Genomic DNA, 21,047 nt, shown 5'->3' with positions numbered 1-21,047 from the left:
GGTGGAAAGCATGGGGCGGAAGTGGGGGAATGAGATAGATCCCCTTTCTGTGGGGTAGCACAGAGCCTGGCGAGGTGTTAGTACATACAGGCAGTGAGTGAGAGCTGGATGTTTGTAACATGCTGTACACAGGGAGCTGCTGTGTATAAACTGTGATGCTATTATACCCATATACACCCCCACACCTCTATATACCATCACTGTCCCCTGCTGGTTATTATACTCCTCTACCCCCTCTATATACCATGTGTCTCCTCCCTGCCCCCTGCTGGTTTTTATACCCCTATACCCCCTCTATATACCAAGTGTCTTCTCCCTGCCCCCTCCTGGTTATTAAACCCCTATACCCCCTCTATGTACCATGTATCTCCTTTCTGCCCTCTGCTGATTATTATACCCTATACCCCATCTATATACCATGTCCCTCCTTCCTGCCCCCTGCTTTGTTTTACTTCTATTCCCCCTTTATATACCATGTTTCCCTTTACTGCCCCCTGCTGGTTATACCCCTATACCACATCTCTGTCTCCCCTCCCTGCCCTATATCTTTCTATCTATGTATGTATATATATATTATATATTTACACCATGTGCCTCCTTCCTGCCCCCTGCCTGTAATTATACCCCTATACCCCCTCTCTGTCACCCTCCCTGCCATATAAATTATATGTAAGGTAGTCATATGACATATTAAACAGATGCAGAATTTCATAAGTAAAACAATGGTGTGCTTTGTTTTAATGTATCTTTATTCTCGACTTAATGAATAAAGAGATGTTAAAACGAAGAACACCATTGTTTTTCTTATGAAATTTTGCATCTGTTTGATGTCACATGACATATTAAATAATTAGGGTTGCATCCAAGATGGTCAACTTCAAGATGGCCTCCATACTGGTGACATACCCTAAAAAGTTTTCCCTCACTCCCATATCATATGTGTAGACACTGAATTAGTATTTTCTTACTAATTTCTTTTTTATAACAGTATTTCCATACTTATGGACCAACTTGATTGGCATCCAGTGTATATATTGTCTAATACGTGTCACCAGCATGAGATTTATAGATACCGTTTGTATATTGGCATACTGCACTAGAGAATGCGTTTCATCGTCCTATGGGTTCATCAGGGATGGACTTTACACTCATCTCAGCCCTAGTTAAAGGTTTATTGTTTATTTCCCCTATTGATCTATTTATAAACTGGCAGTATTTTCCTTTTTGCCTCCATAATACTATATCTTTATTATCTTTAATGTATTACCCTGGATGGTTGGGTAATTTAATATTTACTAGGCTAATTTAAATTGGGAATAATATATATTTTGTAAATAAAAGTATAAAATTAGAACATATTGTATAAACAGAACATTTATTTAATTCTGGTTCATTTCTTTGAAAAATAATTGCATATGACAATATCATCAGGGTTCATGTCAATTATAAAAAATCTTTGTGCTTTCGGGGTACACATCCCCTAACTTTCTATATATGATAACCGGGATCTAATTTGAGGCTAGTGAAAGAGAGAGAAAAATTGGGAGTAAGTTAATACAGAAGAAGAAACAAAGAAAGGGATTAATAAACTGTGCAGTAGAATTGATAAAAGGTAACTTTGCTGCTTTAACGTCTGGAACTCTCAACAACTCGGTAGGGTTTATCCAAACTGTTGTCATTTTTCCACCTCACTGCTCAACGGCTTATCCTCTCGGGTGAGGGACTTGCTTGAATGTCTCTAGGCTCTCCTAGAGGAATTCTAGATCTGGATCGAAGTCAACAGGTCCCCACTGGACACTTTTGGGTACCTGTAGTTCCACAAATTTCTAATTACCTCAACTACTCTCTATTGCCACCCGCTTCTTTTTCTGTCTCCTATTGCTACTGAGTCCCTAGCTCTCTCTGTAACCTTCTGCCGTATCTGCTAGGATTCTCCTCTCCAGCACTTGAAATGTCTGCCCCCTCATTCTGCCCCTCTCTTCGTGCTGGTGGGAGATTTTCAACCTCCTCCCCTCCAGACATACCTACACCCCCTTCAGCACATCTCGGTCATGGCCACCATAATCTCTAAGCTCCGTCACAAGGCCAGTTACCGGCACTTGGGTGGCAGGGGTTACATTATGTGTTCCAACACCCCTTGCATAAAAACAAAATTCTTAGCGCATGACTGGTAGTTATTCTAACATCAGTAGCAATATAAGAATTTACAGAAAGCCAAAAATTCTAAAACCGAAACTATTTATAAATATAGTATGTTTTACCCATTGATATAGTATAAATCAGGTATTGCATAATATTAAGCACTTAATATCGGTATACAGTAAACAAACAATAACAAAACAACATATAATTCATAAAAGAAAAAATTAATAGAAACAATTGGTATAAATAATGTCAATGAATTAGGTCCTTTTCATTTGAAGATTGTTTCTTATTAGACATAATTCACAAAATCCAACAATAAAAGTGTTCCTGAGATTTATAAGGTGTTGGTTTGGCCTCTGCTAGTATAACTGAGGCTCCAAGTATCAGAGTGGATACAGTCTCACTTAACCCTCTTCAGAGCAACCAAAACTGAGTCTTATCGGAAGGTTGCGGGGGTACTATAGTACCATGGTATACAGGGAAAGTCTGGAGGGGTGTTGGTGGCAAAATGGGGTTCTTCTCCTTTAGCCTCTTGAAGGCTGGTGTAGGGCATGGTTGTACTTTCACCAGACGCATTTCGCCTGTGGGGGCTTCATCAGGGATACAAGGATACTTACTCCCTCCATATCTTGCCCTAAATACCTAAATTTCTTGACCAATTGGAAATTGGTGGTATCCGTTGCCATGTTTCTTCCGCCTGATCTGATCGCATCACTTCCTTAGACGCTATTCTGGTTTATGTAACTGTTTCTCTGTGTAGGGCCATGGAGGGATAAAATAGCATAGACTGACCACTGCCCTTCCATATTTTCACCTTCCGGTGATACACATTCGCTAGTCCTATGTCACGGTAATGGCCTGGGGTCTCTTCCACCTTTCCTTTGTCTCCACTTCTGGTGACACACTTCTGCTCTTCTAATATATATACAGCAATGCTGGCTGGGGATCTCCACGTGGGGAAAATAGAGTCATATCCACCCTATTGTATTTACATATTTCCACCCTTAAGTTTGAGTTCAAACGGAGGTCCCACCCTCTTATAGGTTAATGGCAAGGGGTGTGTCTTTATGGGTAGAAACAGGCATATACATATATTACAAACATAAAACTAACCTGTAAATATAATATTAATAAAACAGTAATTAATAAAATGTAATAAGAAAACAAGAGAGGGATATGTGGGCTAACTATAAGTAGTAACTTATGGCAGACATTAACTTCTTGGGCATGCTTGTGCTTGTAGAATGACAGGTACCAACTTGAAGAACTAAAAGCAACTACATGCTCGGACATCTAGGGCCTGCTGGGATCAGTAGTGGCACACTGTAGTGTAAAAGATAAAAAAATATGCATTAAAAATAATTTAATATAAAGAGTCACAGATAAACTCATTGCCATCTTTTTTCTAAGCCCAAATCCAGAGAGAGCTTTGTTTTTTTTATCCCATGGCCATCTTCTCTAAGTGTGTCTTGGTGTGGCCACATTCTGGTACAGTACGGTGACCTGCATTTACTGTATATAAGGATACGCGATAGGGAAAAATTCAGTTAGTCACAATCAGCTCGTGGTGTGAACAATTGCGGCAAGTGTGTACCCAGCTTAAAGCTGGCTACATACCTATACATTATTGGGCCACTCTTTAGATTCCTGACCCTTCATGCAATATCAGAAGAGTGTGTACGCAGGAGCGTTAGCCGATAAATGGCTCAAATCCCTCCTGCAATGGATGGATCTGGAGGTCGCATCTTATGTGAAGTTTAATATTTTAGATGCACCCTGAGTTATCTGATAAAGCTGTAACAGTGACACGCGTGTTGGTGACTTGCTCGCTGTGTAATATGCTATACTGAATGTGTGTTATGACAATGTGTGTGTACGATGGTCAGCCAGTGGAGCTAGAAAGTGGGGTGACCAGCAGTTAGAGCGGTCAGGTGGTGAATACGGAAACGCTAAACAGAATTTGCCTCCTCTATATAATGTGAATGGGAATGACGACTAATTCCCCCTTGAAGTGATCTTACCCACTGAGCGCTATAAAAGATGAACAATTTCATTGAACGTGGATCTCTTTTATAACAAATTATTTTTTTTTCAGAACATAAATTAACCATTGAATTACCATAAGAGATAACTCGGGTAAAGGGACCTTTTACTCATTGTCTAACGTTACTTTAGGAACCATTTACCAGTTATCTGCGGTTACATTTTATAGGTACATGAATGCTAACATGAATGCTAACAACCTCAATAGATTGTGATGTATGAACACAATTTGCCAATATGACACCAATGACTAAATTAACGTTGTATCAAACGTGTTATTTCACAGTACCAAATGACAGCACAATGATTGATGATTGAGAACGCAGCTCATTAGTGTAATTACACCAGCAGCTATAACCGCGGATAAGACGACACTATTACATTCACAAAGGGGATTATACACTACGGACTTACGCCCAATTATGGGCAATGTGATTAACCCACAATCTGTCGGGTGTGGTATAAGAGATAGACTGTAAAAAGGTCGACAGTGTCTAGATAGACACCAGATGTTAGACAGTCAATAGGTCAACAGGTACAAAAGGTTGACACACTAAAGGACAACATGTAACAAGGTCAACGGGTACAAATGGTTGACAGAGTCAAAAGGTTGATACAAAAATGGTCGATACAAAAAATGGTCAACACATTTCTTTTGTTTTCTACCCCCAATCTTTATACTAACCCTCCTCTTGGTGCCTTACCCTAACCATACTTTCTAGTGCCTAACCCTCCCTCCAGGTGCCTAACTCTAACCGTCAGGGTAAGTGCCCAACCCTAACCATCAGGGTAAGTGCCCAACTCTAACCCACCGGTAAGTGCCTAACCCTAAACATGAAAAAAAATTAGTCAACCATTTGACCTTGTTGACAATTTGTACCTGTTAACCTTCTTAAATATCAACCTTCTTCTCCCAGTTGACCTATTGACTGTCTAACATCTAGATATTGTTGACTTTTCTACTGTCTATCTATAGTCCGGTATCCGAATCTGTCCATGCATGATAACAGATTATCACTACCAGGAATATAAGACAACTGTATTAGACTACAACTGGTTCATGAACAGACTAAAATTCATTCCCCTGTGACTCGTCTGCAGAAATATTTGTATGGATAATACCATTAATAGTGCCATCTATAGTCACTCCAACATATAGAGCCGTATTCAATTAGAGCGGACCCGCCATACTTTTCCGCCTCCCAGACTTTTCGCCTACATTGCGTTATTTGTAGGCGGAAAAGTATCGTGCGCGTGCCCGCTGTACCCCGTATTCAATTTGACAGTACGCCAAAACGGGACCTGGTAAAACTTGAACAGGCGGAAAGTCCTGTCAGATTTTGGGAAATCAGCCTGACACCCCCCAAAAGATGCTCTGACATGGGGTTCCCTATGGTACCCCCTAATTTGGCTTGCTGAAGGTATTTGGGGTTTTTAAACACGCTCAATAGCTGCTAAATAGTGTTTCTGTATACGTGATGCAGAATAGTATTCAGGAGGTTTTTCGTATAAAATAACTTGAAAACGGGGGCCAGCATATTTAAAAGTTGCTAAAGTGAAGTTGAAAATGGAAAAAATCCACCTGCCGCAAGCACCTGCAATCAAAAAAAACAATTGGGGCATACTTGGGGACCCCCCCAGAGTCAAGTTCGCTAGTTTTTAACTTTGTCCCCCAACATTTTTTTTTATGCCCCTTAATTCAGTAATTTTTGGGGGTGTTCTTAAGTGTTCTTTTTTATTTTTTGACACAGTTTACCTTTGGGGGACTGTCTGAAGGCTGCACTGGGGTTCCCGCAACGTTGCACCCAAAAACCCTAATTCCACACTTTTTTCCGCCTCCTATTCATAGGCGAAACTTTTCCGCCTATTACATTGCACTAGGTGGAAAGTCTTCCAAATTGAATATGAAGTAAAGTCAAAACAGGCGAAAATGACGTAATCGTCAAAAAGTTTCTGCCAAAAACACGCAAAAATGGCTTTTCGCCTCAAATTTAATATGGGCCATAGTGTGATATGTGTATACTATAAATCCATAATGAAACAATTTTTTAGACAATAATTTAGATAATCAGTGTTAATGGTAATAAAGACAACTGACTGCTACTTATATTATTCTGTTTGGGCAATTTATCTCATAATATATGTGTAAGAATTCATATAAAACAGTCCTATGGGGATTTGCCATGTTTGCAGAAACTACATATATGATAGGCTATCTGGTTACTACCAATTGGTGCCGGTTTAGGTAGACAGCTAATCTATAGGTTTAATCTCTAATCTGTACTATATTGGGACCCTAGATAATACAGATCATTATATATACTGACAGGTCACACGTTACTGGGATACTGGTTGTCGAGGACACAATTGTATAGAATGTTGTCCTTATTAAAGGCTACTATTAGTGGAATCCATTTATTTATTGGCTCTCTGGGATACATTGTACCAGATGACTCATGTAGATAGGGGGAATCGGCTGCTGTTAATCCATCACCAACACACACATTAGGATTAACTACATATTTACAAGAAACCAATATGGAATAAGCATATGAATTATACACATCGAGATACTTGGTTTTAATCACATTTCTTTCTTTAATTTCATGATCTTTACACAATTTAGTTGTTTACTTTATTCTTCGCTGGCAACATTTATTAACATTATATTGTAAAATATTTTTTATATTTATATGTGTGTATATATATATATATATATATATTCTTCTTTGTGCGCCATTATACAACTTGTTTTCTTTTGTTGTATAATTGCAGTGGGTGTCATTGGTAGCTCCCCACGTAAATAGACATATACGGGATGTCTGAATTTATAATTCCTACTATACTTGTGCAGACAGATTTCCCTTCCCCTATTCCCTTGTTGTGTAAGCCAGTATTGCTGCAAACCTGATTAATACCCATTAGGTCAGAGATTCCCAAATGCGGTCCTCAAGGCCACCCAACAGTTCAGGTTTTAGAGATATCCATGGTTGTGCACAGGTGGTAAATCAAATTGACTTAGGTACTAATTAAGTCACCTGTGCACAACCATGGATATCTCTAAAACCTGAACTGTTGGGAACGCTTGAGGACCGTGTTTTGCAACCTTTGCATTAGATCATAGATATTTTATGTATTTTATGATGCGCGACAAGATTTCCCTTCTGTGTAAAACACTTGCCACACACAGAACATGGAAATGGTTTACTCACATGTGTGACTTCTCTGATGTATAACAAGATCTGATTTGTGTAAAACATTTTCCACACTCAGAACATGCAAATGGCCTCTCACCTGTGTGACTTCTCTCATGTATAACCAGAGCTGATTTATGTGTATAACATTTCCCACACTCTGAACAAGAAAATATATCACCTCTATGAGTTGTACTATGTGCAGCAATATCTGCTCTATCAGGGGAACATTCCTCATGCTCATGATCATATAGATCTGGATATACATTTAGGTTAATGGATTTTTTTATCCTGGAGAATCTTGTGTGATGTTTTCTTGTATATTAGAATCTGACATTAGATATCGCTTAGGGACACTCTTGCTTGTGCATCCATCTGTTGGAAATAAAATAAATGTATTAAAACTTTTATTTTTAATGGGTGGGCCGACATCGCATGTGTTCCCTCACACCTCTATGGGGTGTGAGGGAAAACTTGCAATGCCTGCAGGCACATTCCGAAATTACATATTGCTTCTAATAGAATTCCCACATCTGTATAGCTTGTTTCCCATATTTTGTAGTTACGTACATTTATACTATAATCACACAGACATTGGACTATATCCATTTATATGTATATAAATTGTAAAGCGCAACGGAATTTGCTGCGCTATATAAGAAACTGTTAATAAATAATAATAAATAATAAATATCCTCATTTCATGTATGTGTTTATGAGTCCTCATAGGGACTGTGTAACAATGCTGCGAGGTCTGTTATACAGCATAGAGGTCCCTCTTTTCTCCTATTAAATTGTAGATCCTTTACATGTTTATACAAGTAACGTTTGACTGCGGACGTTCAACATTGTATCTTACGTTTCATTCACATTTTCACATTAACTTTCAATGTGCTAGGTTTTGCAGCATTTTCAATGTAAAGATTAGCGGTAATTAAACCATTAATATGATTAGTGGTAATGAAACCATTAATATGATAAATTATTACATTTAATAAATCAGTGACAATTTTTTTTTACTTTTAAGTTTGGATTTATGAGATATCATTCCAATAGCAGAATGGAATTCTGGGTAATGCCACTTACATAGCGTACCGTTACCTTCATATCCTTATCCACTTTGTTGTTAGAGTGCGGCCTAGGCTTGTACCGCCACAAAGTCATAAGTACGCAGCCTGTTTCATCATGACTGGAGTCTTCTGTGCAGGATGCTCTATTCTGTTCCTCTTATGAAATGCTATATAGACACTACAGGAAGTGAGATAGCGGCCAGCCCTGTCTGCTACTGATGTGAATGGGAATTTTATCAGAAACGCTGTCCTGAAATAGGAGAAAAGACTAACAACATGAAAGAGCTCCCAATTCTGATGCACTATACGCTGAACAGATGACCAGAAGAAAAAACACCTTCTAGGTTACCAACCTTATGTCTACAGACTCAATGGTTTAGAGGGTGACCTGCGATGCTTGAAGAACCAAATTCAAGTTCCGCTGGACCACTGGACGAAATCAAGGAGGTTGTACATGAAGAACCCCATGTGGGAATATTTGAACCTTTGGGATTAATGTCAGTATCCCCTGAAGGAAAACTGACAAAGCTGATATCTGAACATTCAGAGATCCAAGTCACAACCCTGCATCAAGTCCTTCCTGTAAAAACAAGAGTAATTTTGCCTGCCTGTAGTTAGCAGTTAGGAAAATTTTCCCTTCACACCAGGTCACATAGGATTTCCAAATTTGAATATATTTTTTGCCTGATATTGGCTTCCTCAGGCTCATCATATTCCAAACTTCCATGTCCAAAAACCCCTTGGTTTTAAAATCACTGCTACAGTAGCTACGCCATCAAAGCCAGCCGAGATCACGCTGAATGACTGGACAGCCCCTGACCTAACAGGTCTAGATGCCGAGGAGCATTAACACTCACGGGAGATCTGAGTAGCAGACCCTCAGTCAATCTGGAGTCACTAGAATGAACTGTGCTCCCTCTCTTATATATAGAACCCTCAGCATTAAGGCAACCAGTGGGAACAGGTAATTACAAGAAATGACCACCGCAACAACTAAAACTTGCTTGTGGTTCCCTTGTGCTGCTGAGGTATTCAGCCTGGATACCAATTATATCTATGTCCAGCTGACCCCATCTGTCTAGGAAATGTGGGAACACATCTAGATTAAGAAACCTTCCGGATAGGTCAAAGTCTGCTATAGTGTCCAGGTCTGGAATAAACAATGCAGCGAGAGTCTAAACATTCTTTTCTGCCCATCAGATGATCTGTGATGTCTCTCTCATGGACAGGGCACTCTTGGTACCACCTCTGCTTTAGTAGCATTTTCTAATCAAACCATTTACTGTTTGACCTTTCAAGCAAACCTGGGCTGCTTTCAGTATATGGCGCACAACTACTACTACTGAGACAATCTGTACTGGATAATCACTGCTCCCCAACCATCAGAGGAGCGATGACCTGGGAGGACAAATTAAGTTAGGACCTCTTCCACTTCCTCAAAATCTCTATCTGAAAAACCAGAGAGCGTTAAATTGGGAAAGCCTGACCACTTGGGATTAATACCAGTATCCCATGAAGGAAAACTGTCAAAGCTGATATCTGAACATTCATAGATCCAAGTCACAACCCCGCATCAAGTCCTTCCTTTAAAAACAACCGTAACCTTGCCTGTCTATGGTTAATAGTTGGGAAACTTTTCCCTTCACACCAGATCACAAAGGATTTCCAAACTTGATTATATTTTTTGCCCGATACTGGCTTCCTCAGGCTCATCATAGCCTGAGCTTCCATGTCTGAAAACCCCTTGTCTTTTGAAATCACAGCTTTAATAGCTACACCATAAGCGCCAGCCAAGATCACGCTGAATGACTGAAGCCCCTGGCTTATCAGATCTGTAGGTTTTGGGTTATTAGATCAGCAGGTTTTGGGGTTCCAGCTTGGATCTTAGTGCTGAAGTCGGTGAGGATGTTGAGTGCAAGAAGCTGGGTGGTCTGATGAAGTTCCTACACATGGAGTAAGGTCAGGAACAGGCACTGATAAATAGGGATAAAGCAAAGGATTAGGGGAGGACTCAAGCAGCAAGATGTATCCACCTTTGGAGGAATATCTCACTTACCTCTATCTACCACAGGCAGTGGGTGAAGAGACTTAAGCCTTCTAAAATGCTTGAATTGTCTGGGCAAACCAAAGCTTCGCCCAGAAGTTCTTCTAACTCCGGAGAAGATGGATCGTCTTCGAAAACGTAAGTACTATATAGATCTAAATCTGCTTCCTCCACTCATTCCAAAGCACAGACCTCAGAGACAGGCCCATCCCAGTACTGTAAAGGCACTGGAAGGGACATTTTGTAGGTAGTGGAGGTGGAGGTCTCCAGGCACTTTCACTGAGATGAAGAAACCTGGACAAATCTTTGTACTGAACGGACTAAACCCTGAGCCAAAGAAGGTTAATTTGAACTCACCTGGTGCTGGGCTGCTGACAACAAAGTAACCACTTGGGAAAATAAAAAAGTTGCATGAGTCTTGGTTTTGCCCTCTACTTTAACACTAACTGGTTAGAAGGAACAAGTATTGCTTAAGAGTTTTCGCACAACCTGGTTCCCCCGATCAATGATGGACCCCTTCATACAACTGAGATTATCAAGTCTGCCATTTTTCCTCTATATGCCAATACCAGTCCAAACTCAGAGGTCCAGGGCTGGCTATGGAGGGTGGGACCCCAGTCATTTTTGTTTAATTATTTCAAACTATTTCTATCCCTTTAAACAAAATGACGACTGCACAGATCATTGTGATCTCTGCAGTGCTTTACCCAAACTCGCCTGCCAGAGGCAGGTCTATTGTTTGGGCAGGTCTGTCGCCGTTTTTACGCCGGTTTTTAAAACATTCACTTGATAAATCCGGGACTTCTAATCTATTCTATGGTTAAAAAAAAACATTGATGGTGTTTTCATATTCAATTCTGCTCTATTCTATTGTAAACTGTGCTTTCCCAATCATCTTGTGGTGGTTTTGGGCTTAGTAGATCGGCATATAGCAAAACTACTGCCAATATGTTTAGGATTTACAACTCGCTGATAAGTGAATTTTGCCTTAAGTATGTAGACGAGGATATATAAATAATAAAAAGAATAGAGGAGAATAAGCTAAATCTTTGTAGTGGCCATCTGGTATTACAGGGCGTGAAAAAAAAAAAAAAAAAAACACCTTTCCGAGATATTGTTGTATGTGTGCCAGTTTGCTCAGCTCTATGAAAAAAGGGAACATTGTATTTAAAAATTCACCGGTTTTACGACGGTTTTCAAAACGCCCACTTGATAAATCCAGGACTTCTAATCTATTTTTTATATGGTAAAAAAACATTGATGGTGTTTTGATATTCAATTCTGCTCTATTCTATTATAAACTGTGCTTTCCCAATGGTCTTGCGGTAGTTTCGAGCTTAGTAAATTGGCATTTAGCAAAACCACTGCCAAATTGTTTGGGATTTAAAACTCTCCAATTAGTGATTTTTGCCCTAAGTATGCAGATGAGGAAATATAAATTATAAAAAGAAGAGGAGAAGAAGCTAAATCTCTGTAGTGGCCATCTGGTATGACAGGGGATGAAAACACAAAACAAACAAACAACCTTTCCTTTTATATACCCTCAAACCCAGATATTGTTGTATGATTGCCAGTTTGCTGGCAAACTTTTAGTAATACGGCTCTATGAAAAAAGAGAGCATCATATTTGAAAATCCAATGCGCGGACATTAACCCCATAGAACTTGTTCCACAACTTCATGCTGATCTGGAATTCCTACTTTAGGAGCTGAGGAACACTCTTTATCGAATGCACAACTTGTCTTCCTAGTAATGGAGCAAAATTAGAGGTACCCTCCCGAGTCTAATGAATTATCAATGTACAATGATAAGGACTTTGGTAAAGGGTATTAGAAGCTGAGGAGCCTGTGGAGGTCTCCAGTTCCAGCAGCGTCTGATTGCGAGAAGCCTCCTCTTCCTGGGGTTTGTGGTTCTCCCTTACAAGACATCTATGACATGAAAAACAATCCTGGATATTGCACTTACATATCAGGATAGGTGCTGTAAGTCACATGGCCTGTGATCTCACATCTCCACATCACATGACACAACCAAGTGCATAATATCATATGCAAAAACATAGGTAGTTGTATGCCAGTGTACAGCTTACCTCATAATAGGGGCTGATGGCTTCTGATGTATGAGATACATCCGAGAGTGTGGGAAGGAGACTGGTCAGATCTCTGGGCTGGAAACACACAGTGACATGTGAGGGGGAGAGCAGGAGTATAATAGGGGCTGATGGCTCCTGATGTATGAGATACACCAGAGAGTGTGAGGAGGAGACTGGTCAGATTTCTGGGCTGGTAACACAGTGACATGATGTGAGGGGGAGAGCAGGAGTATAATAGGGGCTGATGGCTCCTGATGTATGAGATTCACCAGAGTGTGGGGAGGAGACTGGTCAGATTTCTGGGCTGGTAACACACAGTGACATGATGTGAGGGGGAGAGCAGGGGCATAATAGGGGCTGATGGCTTCTGATGTATGAAAGTGTGGGGAGGAGAACGGTCATATCTCTGGGCTGGTAAGACACAGTGACATGATGTTAGGGGAGAGCAGGAGTATAATAGGGGCTGATGGCTCCTGATGTATGAGATACACCAGAGAGTGTGGGAGGAGACTGGTCAGACCTATGGGCTGGTAACACACAGTGACATGATGTGAGGGGGAGAGCAGGAGTATAATAGGGGCTAATGGCTCCTGATGTATGAGATACACCAGAGCATGAGGAAGAGACTAGTCAGATCTCTGGGCTAGTAACACAGTGACATGATGTGAGGAGGAGAGCAGGAGTATAATAGGGGCTGATGGCTCCTGATGTATGAGATACACCAGAGAGTGTGGGGAGGAGACTGGTCAGATTTCTGGGCTGGTAACACACAGTGACATAATGTGAGGAGGAGAGCAGGAGTATAATAGGGGCTGATGGCTCCTGATGTATGAGATACACCAGAGACTGTGGGGAGACTGGTCAGATCTCTTAGCTGGTAACACACAGTAGTGAGGAAAAAGTAGTAGTGAGATATCAGGAGATGATATTTAACTGCTCTGCACTGGAATGAAAGTTTGATTATACAGATGACCAAATCCACATGGGAGTAAGTACAGGTCTGGAAGAACACAGGAATTCTGGAAGGCTGAAAGATTGTCTTACATCATTGTGTATCTAATAGGAAAAACGTCAAACCAGTCCAAGTGGATAATGGCTGCCTGCTCCAGTACAGCTGGTACAAAGTTTGCAGACCAGGAGATAAAACCTAAAGCTAATAGCACCATCTGTGATATTATTACCAAGGCTGTGGAATATCAGTCTCTGTAGTGGCCACCTGGTTTTACAGACTTTTAATATGGATGATTCTAGCCTTCAATAGCCATAGAGCTAGGAAGTCATCACACCATAATATTGTTCTATCAGTGTGTTATAGGTGTCAAAATATAGGTGATTATTGTGAACGGAAATGATTAGCGCCTACACCTCTTATGAAAAGAGGGGATATTATTCTCAAAAGTATATAAGCAATTTTAAGAAAGACAAGAAGGCAAGTTGGTTGGTAATTACTGATTTTATTACTTTAACATTGCCGGTCATGCCTATATATATATATATATATATATATATATATATATAGCTACATTATTATACAAAAGATTCAAAATTAGATAATAAAAAATATTCAACTGCTTCTAAAACAGATACAAGCAAATAATGTAAGATGAAATAAAATGCAAGATACTGATAATTATGGTGATATTTGAGGTCACAATCTAAGAGATGGGAGGAACCCTTCACACGTAAGGCAGTGGTGTAACACTTGTGGCTGCTGGAGGGGATACATGTTCATGGATACAACCACTGGTCTCATTTTTGGCTCCAGCCACGTGGTGGATAGTTATTGTGCATCTCTCTCTGGTTGAAGCATATAGAACTAGTTCCTGGCTGTGAGTAGTCCATGATTATTTAGTACATCACAGCTGTGGTAAAAGGTAAAATAACTGTACACCATTCCGATGTGTGGTGTCTGAGGGATATATTTCTGCTTATTTAAAAAAAAAAAAAAAAAACACTCAATAAATTTATGATTTTTTTTATTTAGTTTGGTTGAGTATGATTTACTTTATTTCTTTTTATAATTTGGACTTTGTACAGGTGTCTCCATCTTGGCTGGACCTCTGGACAAAGGTTCAACTCTTGTTAATCAAACGTGCCCCAATGTATAGAAAAAGGGGACTCGCCCCAGGAAACCTCCCAACTGCCTGAATATTGGGAGTCTGAAGCACTGAACTGTCTGATAACACGGCCGACCGTCATGTCATGTCCTGTGTTATCTTCTCATCATAGCATATGCCCAATATGTAAGTCCAAAAGAGATGAGAAATGTTCTTATTATCTACTAAAGAGATAAAGAATCTGTTATAGGACAAGAAAATTGCTGGATCAACGAAAAGTAATTTATCAGCTGAAAAACGAATACAGTCCCAAAGAACATTAGCTTACACATAAATACACCTATATATTGGCCTACATAACTCCCAACATAGGAACATGCAAAATCAGGACCATAGAATGCCCGCTCTCAATCCACTATGTCACAAGAGTATGTTTGTTTAATTCATGAGTATTTATGTCTCTATAGAAAGTTTTCAATGTAATTGTTCCTGGAAGATATAATATGTAGCCTGCTTAAAAAAAACATGGGATGAGATCTGACCTCCGCTATGTATAAGCATGTGTACAATTTTTGAAAAAGTAATCAATGGTGAAGAACACGGCCGGATCCACTTAGCTGATCCCATAATGGGCAAAGTTTTGCACCCTTGCAGACATATCTTGAACCAGCAAGCCACACGTGTAAATGTTTATGAACCACATTTCCACATCTTTTTAAATTATTCCATTACATAGTAAGATTACAGAACTAATGACATGAATCATATCACATTATAAAGTATGACAAACATCATGTAATCATTTCAAAGTTCATACATAACTCAAGCCTACTGCTAGCAATATATATTACATAGGACCCAACATAACGTGTTCTATTATTACAGTGGAGCGATGCTGTTATTCAATAGAGTAAGAAAGCTGCAAAAAGTTACACACAAGCAATTGCTTCCAGTATTATTTGCTTACATACATTTCAACTAAATCTATGAGCGCTAATTACATTATAACATGTTAATAAACTGGGGCAGATTAAACTAGCCGCAGAATGCGCTGGAACACGTTTTGGCGTCTTCTGTGCATTAACTGTCAGGTCAGATATTTTAATTCACAATTTAAACTGCCCCATTGTGTGATTAAAGCTTTGAACTGCCCACAAACAATCACTGATGTCAATATAACTTTAGGCCTATACTCCTTAAATATATAGAACTATTATCATTTACATGAATATCAATAGTTACAATATTTGGGATTACTGCAACGGTTTCATACTCCAGCTCATGGAAATGGCTTCTCACCTATGCAATTTGTCTGATGTTTAGCAAGGCTTTACTTACGTGTAAAATATTTCCCACGCTCAGAGCAGGAAAATTATTTTTCTCCTGTGTGAAGTCTCTTATTTGTAACAAGAACTGATTTACATGTAAAACATTTCCCGCACTCAGAACATGGAAATGGTTTCTCACCTGTGTGTTATTTCTGACGCATAACAAGATGTTGTTTGTCTATAAAAGATTTCCCACACTCTGAACATGAAAGTAAATTCTCACCTGTGTGACGTCTCTGCTGTATAACAAGATGTGATTTCCGTGTAAAACATTTCCCACACTCAGAGCATGGAAATGGTTTCTCACCTGTGTGACGTCTCTGATGTGTAACAAGAGCTGATTTCTGTGTAAAACATTTCTCACACTCAGAACATGGAAATGGTTTCTCACCTGTGTGACTTCTCTGATGTGTTACAAGGGCTGATTTCCGTGTAAAACATTTCCCACACTCACAGCATGGAAATGGTTTCTCACCTGTGTGACTTCTCTGATGTGTAACAAGAGCTGATTTCCGTATAAAAGATTTCCCACACTCAGAGCATGGAGATGGTTTCTCATCTGTGTGACTTCTCTGATGTTTAACAAGATCTGATTTCTGTGTAAAACATTTCCCACACTCAGAACATGGAAATGGTTTCTCACCTGTGTGACTTCTCTGATGTCTAACAAGAGCCGATTTCCGTATAAAAGATTTCCCACACTCAGGGCATGGAAATGGTTTCTCACCTGTGTGACTTCTCTGATGTTTAACAAGATCTGATTTCTGTGTAAAACATTTCCCACACTCAGAACATGGAAATGGTTTCTCACCAGTGTGACTTCTCAGATGTGTAACAAGAGCTGATTTTCGTGTAAAATATTTCCCACACTCAGAACATGGAAATGGTTTCTCATCTGTGTGACTTCTCTGGTGTGTAACAAGAGCCGATTTCCGTATAAAAGATTTCCCACACTCAGAACATGGAAATGGTTTCTCACCTGTATGACTTCTCTGATGTTTAACAAGATCTGATTTCTGTGTAAAACATTTCCCACACTCAGAACATGGAAATGGCTTCTCACCTGTGTGACTTCTCTGATGTGTAACTAGAACTGATTTCCGTGTAAAATATTTCCCACACTCAGAACATGGAAATGGTTTCTCACCTGTGTGACTTCTCTGATGTGTAACAAGAATTGATTTCTGTGTAAAAGATTTCCCACACTCAGAACATGGAAATGGTTTCTCACCTGTGTGACTTCTCTGGTGTGTAAGATAACGTGATTTATGTGCAAAACATTTCCCACACTCTGAACAGGAATAGTTTTTGGCACCTGAATTATCAGGAGAACATGTCTCAAAGTTAGAGCGACTAGACAATATTTCTGCAGTATGAAGGTCTGAGTGTACATTTTTGGTGTTTTCGCCCTGGGAATCTGGTATAGTGTTGTCATCTTCTATTTTCAAATCAGGAGACAAAACGAGATGTCCCTCAGAGCCATTCCTGCTTTGACACTGATCTGTTGGAAATAAAATATATAATAAACATTACTGTACAGTGAGAAGCACATGTTCATGCTATGAGTTAAATAGGTTTCACTGTGTACTTTCAATTTGCCTAATATAAACACTTTATTAGTTATAAATGTGCAAACAGCAAATAGGTTTCTGTTGTTGAGCAGATACAGTTAATTATTAGCTGACTAAATAAAACAACCACATTGCCAATCAAATTGAACAGACCCAGCAAGTCTCACTGGCCATCACAGTGGACAACTCCCCCATAAATGCAGACATCACTGAGTAATAACTCCTGAGCAGACACATTCCAGATGCATTTATACTAATTCCCATCCCAGCTCCAAGGGGAGGAGACTGGTCAGATCTCTGTGCTGGTAACACACTGTGACATGATGTGAGGGGGAGAGCAGGAGTATAATAGGGGCTGATGGCTCCTGATGTATGAGATACACCAGAGAGTGTGGGGAGGAGACTGGTCAGATCTCTGGGCTGGTAACACACAGTGACATGATGTGAGGGGGAGAGCAGGAGTATAATAGGGGCTGATGGCTCCTGATGTATGAGATACACCAGAGAGTGTGGGGAGGAGACTGGTCAGATCTCTGGGCTCGTAACACATAGTGACATGATGTGAGGAGAGCAGGAGTATTATAGGGGCTGATGGATCCTGATGTATGAGATACACCAGAGAGTGTGAGGGGGAGACTGGTCAGATCTCTGGACTGGTAACACATAGTGACATGATGTGAGGAGAGGAGTATAATAAGGACTGATGCCGCCTGATGTATGAGATACACCAGTGAGTGTGGGGAGGAGACTGGTCAGATATCTGAGTTGGTAGAAATGTATGTAAGCAAATAATACTGGAAGCAATTGCTTGTGTGGAACTTTTTGCAGCTTTCTTACGCTATTGAATAACAGCATCGCTCCACTGTAATAATAGAACACGTTATGTTGGGTCCTATGTAATATATATTGCTAGCAGTAGGCTTGAGTTATGTATGAACTTTGAAATGATTACATGATGTTTTGTTATACTTTATAATGTGATATGATTCATTTCATTAGTTCTGTAATCTTACTATGTAATGGAATAATTAAAAAAAATGCAGAAATGTGGCTCATTTATACGGTTGCATGTGTGGCTTGCTGGTTCAAGATATGTCTGCAGGGGTGGAAAACGTTGCCCATTATGCGATCAGCTAAGTGGATCTGGCCGTGTTCTTCACCATCGATTACTTTTTAAAAATTGTACACATGCTTATAGATAGCGGAGGTCAGACCTCATCCCATGTTTTTTTTTTAGCAGGCTACTTATTATTTCTTCCAGGAACAATTAACAGGGGGAACAGGAGCATTATAGGGGCTGATGGCTCCTGATGTATGAGATACACCAGAAAGTGTGGGAGGAGACTGGTCAGATCTCTGGGCTGGTAACACACAGTGACATGATGTGAGGGGGAGAGCAGGAGTATAATAGGGGCTGATGGCTCCTGATGTAAGAGATACACCAGAGAGTGTGGGGAGGAGACTGGTCAGATCTCTGGGCTGGTAACACACAGTAGTGAGAAAACATAGTAGTAGTGCGATATCAGGAGATGATATTTAACTGATCTGCACTGGAATGAGGAAATCTGCATGGGAATAAGTACAGATCTGGAAGAACATTGGAATTCTGGAAGGCTGAAAGATTGTCTTAGATCATTGTTTGTCTAATAGGAAAAAGTTCAAACCAATCCAAGTGTATAATGGCTGCCTGCTCCAGTACAGTTGACACAATGTTTGCAGACCAGTAGCTAAAACCTAAAGCTAATAGCACCATCGGTGCTATTATTACCAAGACCTTGGAATATCCGTCTTTGTAGTGGCCACCTGGTTTTACAGAATTCAATATGGATAATCCTAGCCTTCAATAGCCATAGAGCTAGGAAGTCATCACACCATAATATTGTTCTATCAGTGTGTTAAAGGTGTCAAAATATAGGTGACTATTGTAAATGGAAATGATTAGCGCCTACACCTCTTATTAAAAGAGGGGATAGTCTCAAAAGTATTTAAGCAATTTTAAGAAAAACAAGAAGGCAAGTTGGTTGGTAATTACTGATTATATTATTTTAACATTGCCGGACATGCCTATATAATATATATATATATATATATATATAGCTACATTATTATACAAAAGATTCAACATTAGATAATAAAAAATATTCAACTGCTTCTAAAACATTTCATTAATCCCATGCAAACTACAGTGCACAATACACAAGTTAGTAGTAAACCAAGGTCAGCGATGAACCGAATTTTGCATAGAAAGCGCGTCAACTATAGGATACTAGCCATATATTCCGGCATTACATCAATTCACTAGTTCACTGCCGAGGCTTTTCTCATGCTCGGACTGGACAAATCCTAAATTTTTTTTTAGGAGTCTTTGACTGTTCAGAATTAACTTGTACATATCGCCTCACATGATCTAGAAAAACTAGCCACAGTGGCCAACATGTTTTTTTTTTACCAATAAATACTTTGTGGCTTTTGCTTAAGCATTAATCCTACTCTCAGGATTTGCTTTAACACAATCTTTCTTTTTACTTGGTTGAATGAAACTGTGTAGGAATAAGGCATACAGTACCATTTTGAAAGTTGCAGAACGTTCCACATTTTGAGTGCACCCTGTGTTTGTTTATGGCAATAAACGGGTGTGCCCCTGAGAGTGTGGGTGTCAGGAAGGAGAATGGTCATTTTAGTGCTTCCCCCATCCTTGGCTCTATTAGTGTTTATGCAGTGCAGGGTGATATCGGATAATCACCAATCAATAATTATGCCGGGGCCAAAACATTTTAAAGAGGATAATCCCCCTCCTCTGTAGGTGCCAGGACTGAGGGAGATACTAATTATGATTATAATTGAGATGGGAGGAACCCTTGTCACGTAAGGCAGTGGAGTAACACTTGTAGCTGCTGGAGGGGATACATGTTCATGGATACAACCACTGGTCTCATTTTTGGCTCCAGCCACTTGGTGGGTAGTTATTGTGCATCTCAACATAGAACTAGTTCCTGGCTGTGAGTAGTTGATGACCATTTAGTACATCACAGCTGTGGTAAAGGGTAAAATAACAGCACTCCGATGTGTGGTGTCTGAGGGATATAATTCTGGTTATTAAAAAAAAACAATAAAAAAAAAAACAATAAATTTGTGATTTTTTCGTTTTAGTCTCGTTGTGTATGATGTACTTTTATTTCCTTTTATAATTTGGACTTTGCAAAAGTGTCTTCATCTAGGAAAGATACCTGGAGAAAGGTCCAACTCTTGTTAATCAAACGTGCCCCAATGTATAGAAAAACAGGAATCGCCCAGGAAACCTCCCAACAGCCTGTATATTGGGAGTCTGAAGCACTAAACTGCTGGATAACAAGGCCGTCCGTCATGTCCTGTGTCTCATGTCATCTTATCACGATATCATATGGCTAAGTCCAAAAGAGATAATGAGAAAGGTTCTTATCTACTAAGGAGATAAAGGGCTCGATCCAATTAGGTGCGAATTGCAAGTAGCGAGTTTGTTTGTT

The 21,047-nt window shown here is 39.7% G+C and overlaps 1 protein-coding gene across 1 annotated transcript in view; it reads right to left on the bottom strand.

The window, feature by feature from the left end:
- The window catches only part of LOC148474868 (uncharacterized), a 49,501-nt gene that overhangs the window by 15,355 nt on the left and 13,099 nt on the right, over positions 1-21,047 (bottom strand). The window contains exon 3 of the mRNA XM_088458074.1: positions 16,365-17,474. Within this exon, the coding sequence (XP_088314200.1) occupies positions 16,365-17,474 (1,110 nt within the window). The remainder of the gene's footprint in view (positions 1-16,364; positions 17,475-21,047) is intronic.

This window comes from Taudactylus pleione, unplaced genomic scaffold (genome assembly GCF_031769625.1).
Source record: "Taudactylus pleione unplaced genomic scaffold, aTauple2 ptg000804l, whole genome shotgun sequence".
In the NCBI taxonomy this organism is placed as follows: Eukaryota; Metazoa; Chordata; class Amphibia; order Anura; family Myobatrachidae; genus Taudactylus; species Taudactylus pleione.
The sequence above is the reverse complement of the archived record's forward strand: the minus strand, read 5'-3'. Positions and strand labels throughout refer to the sequence as shown.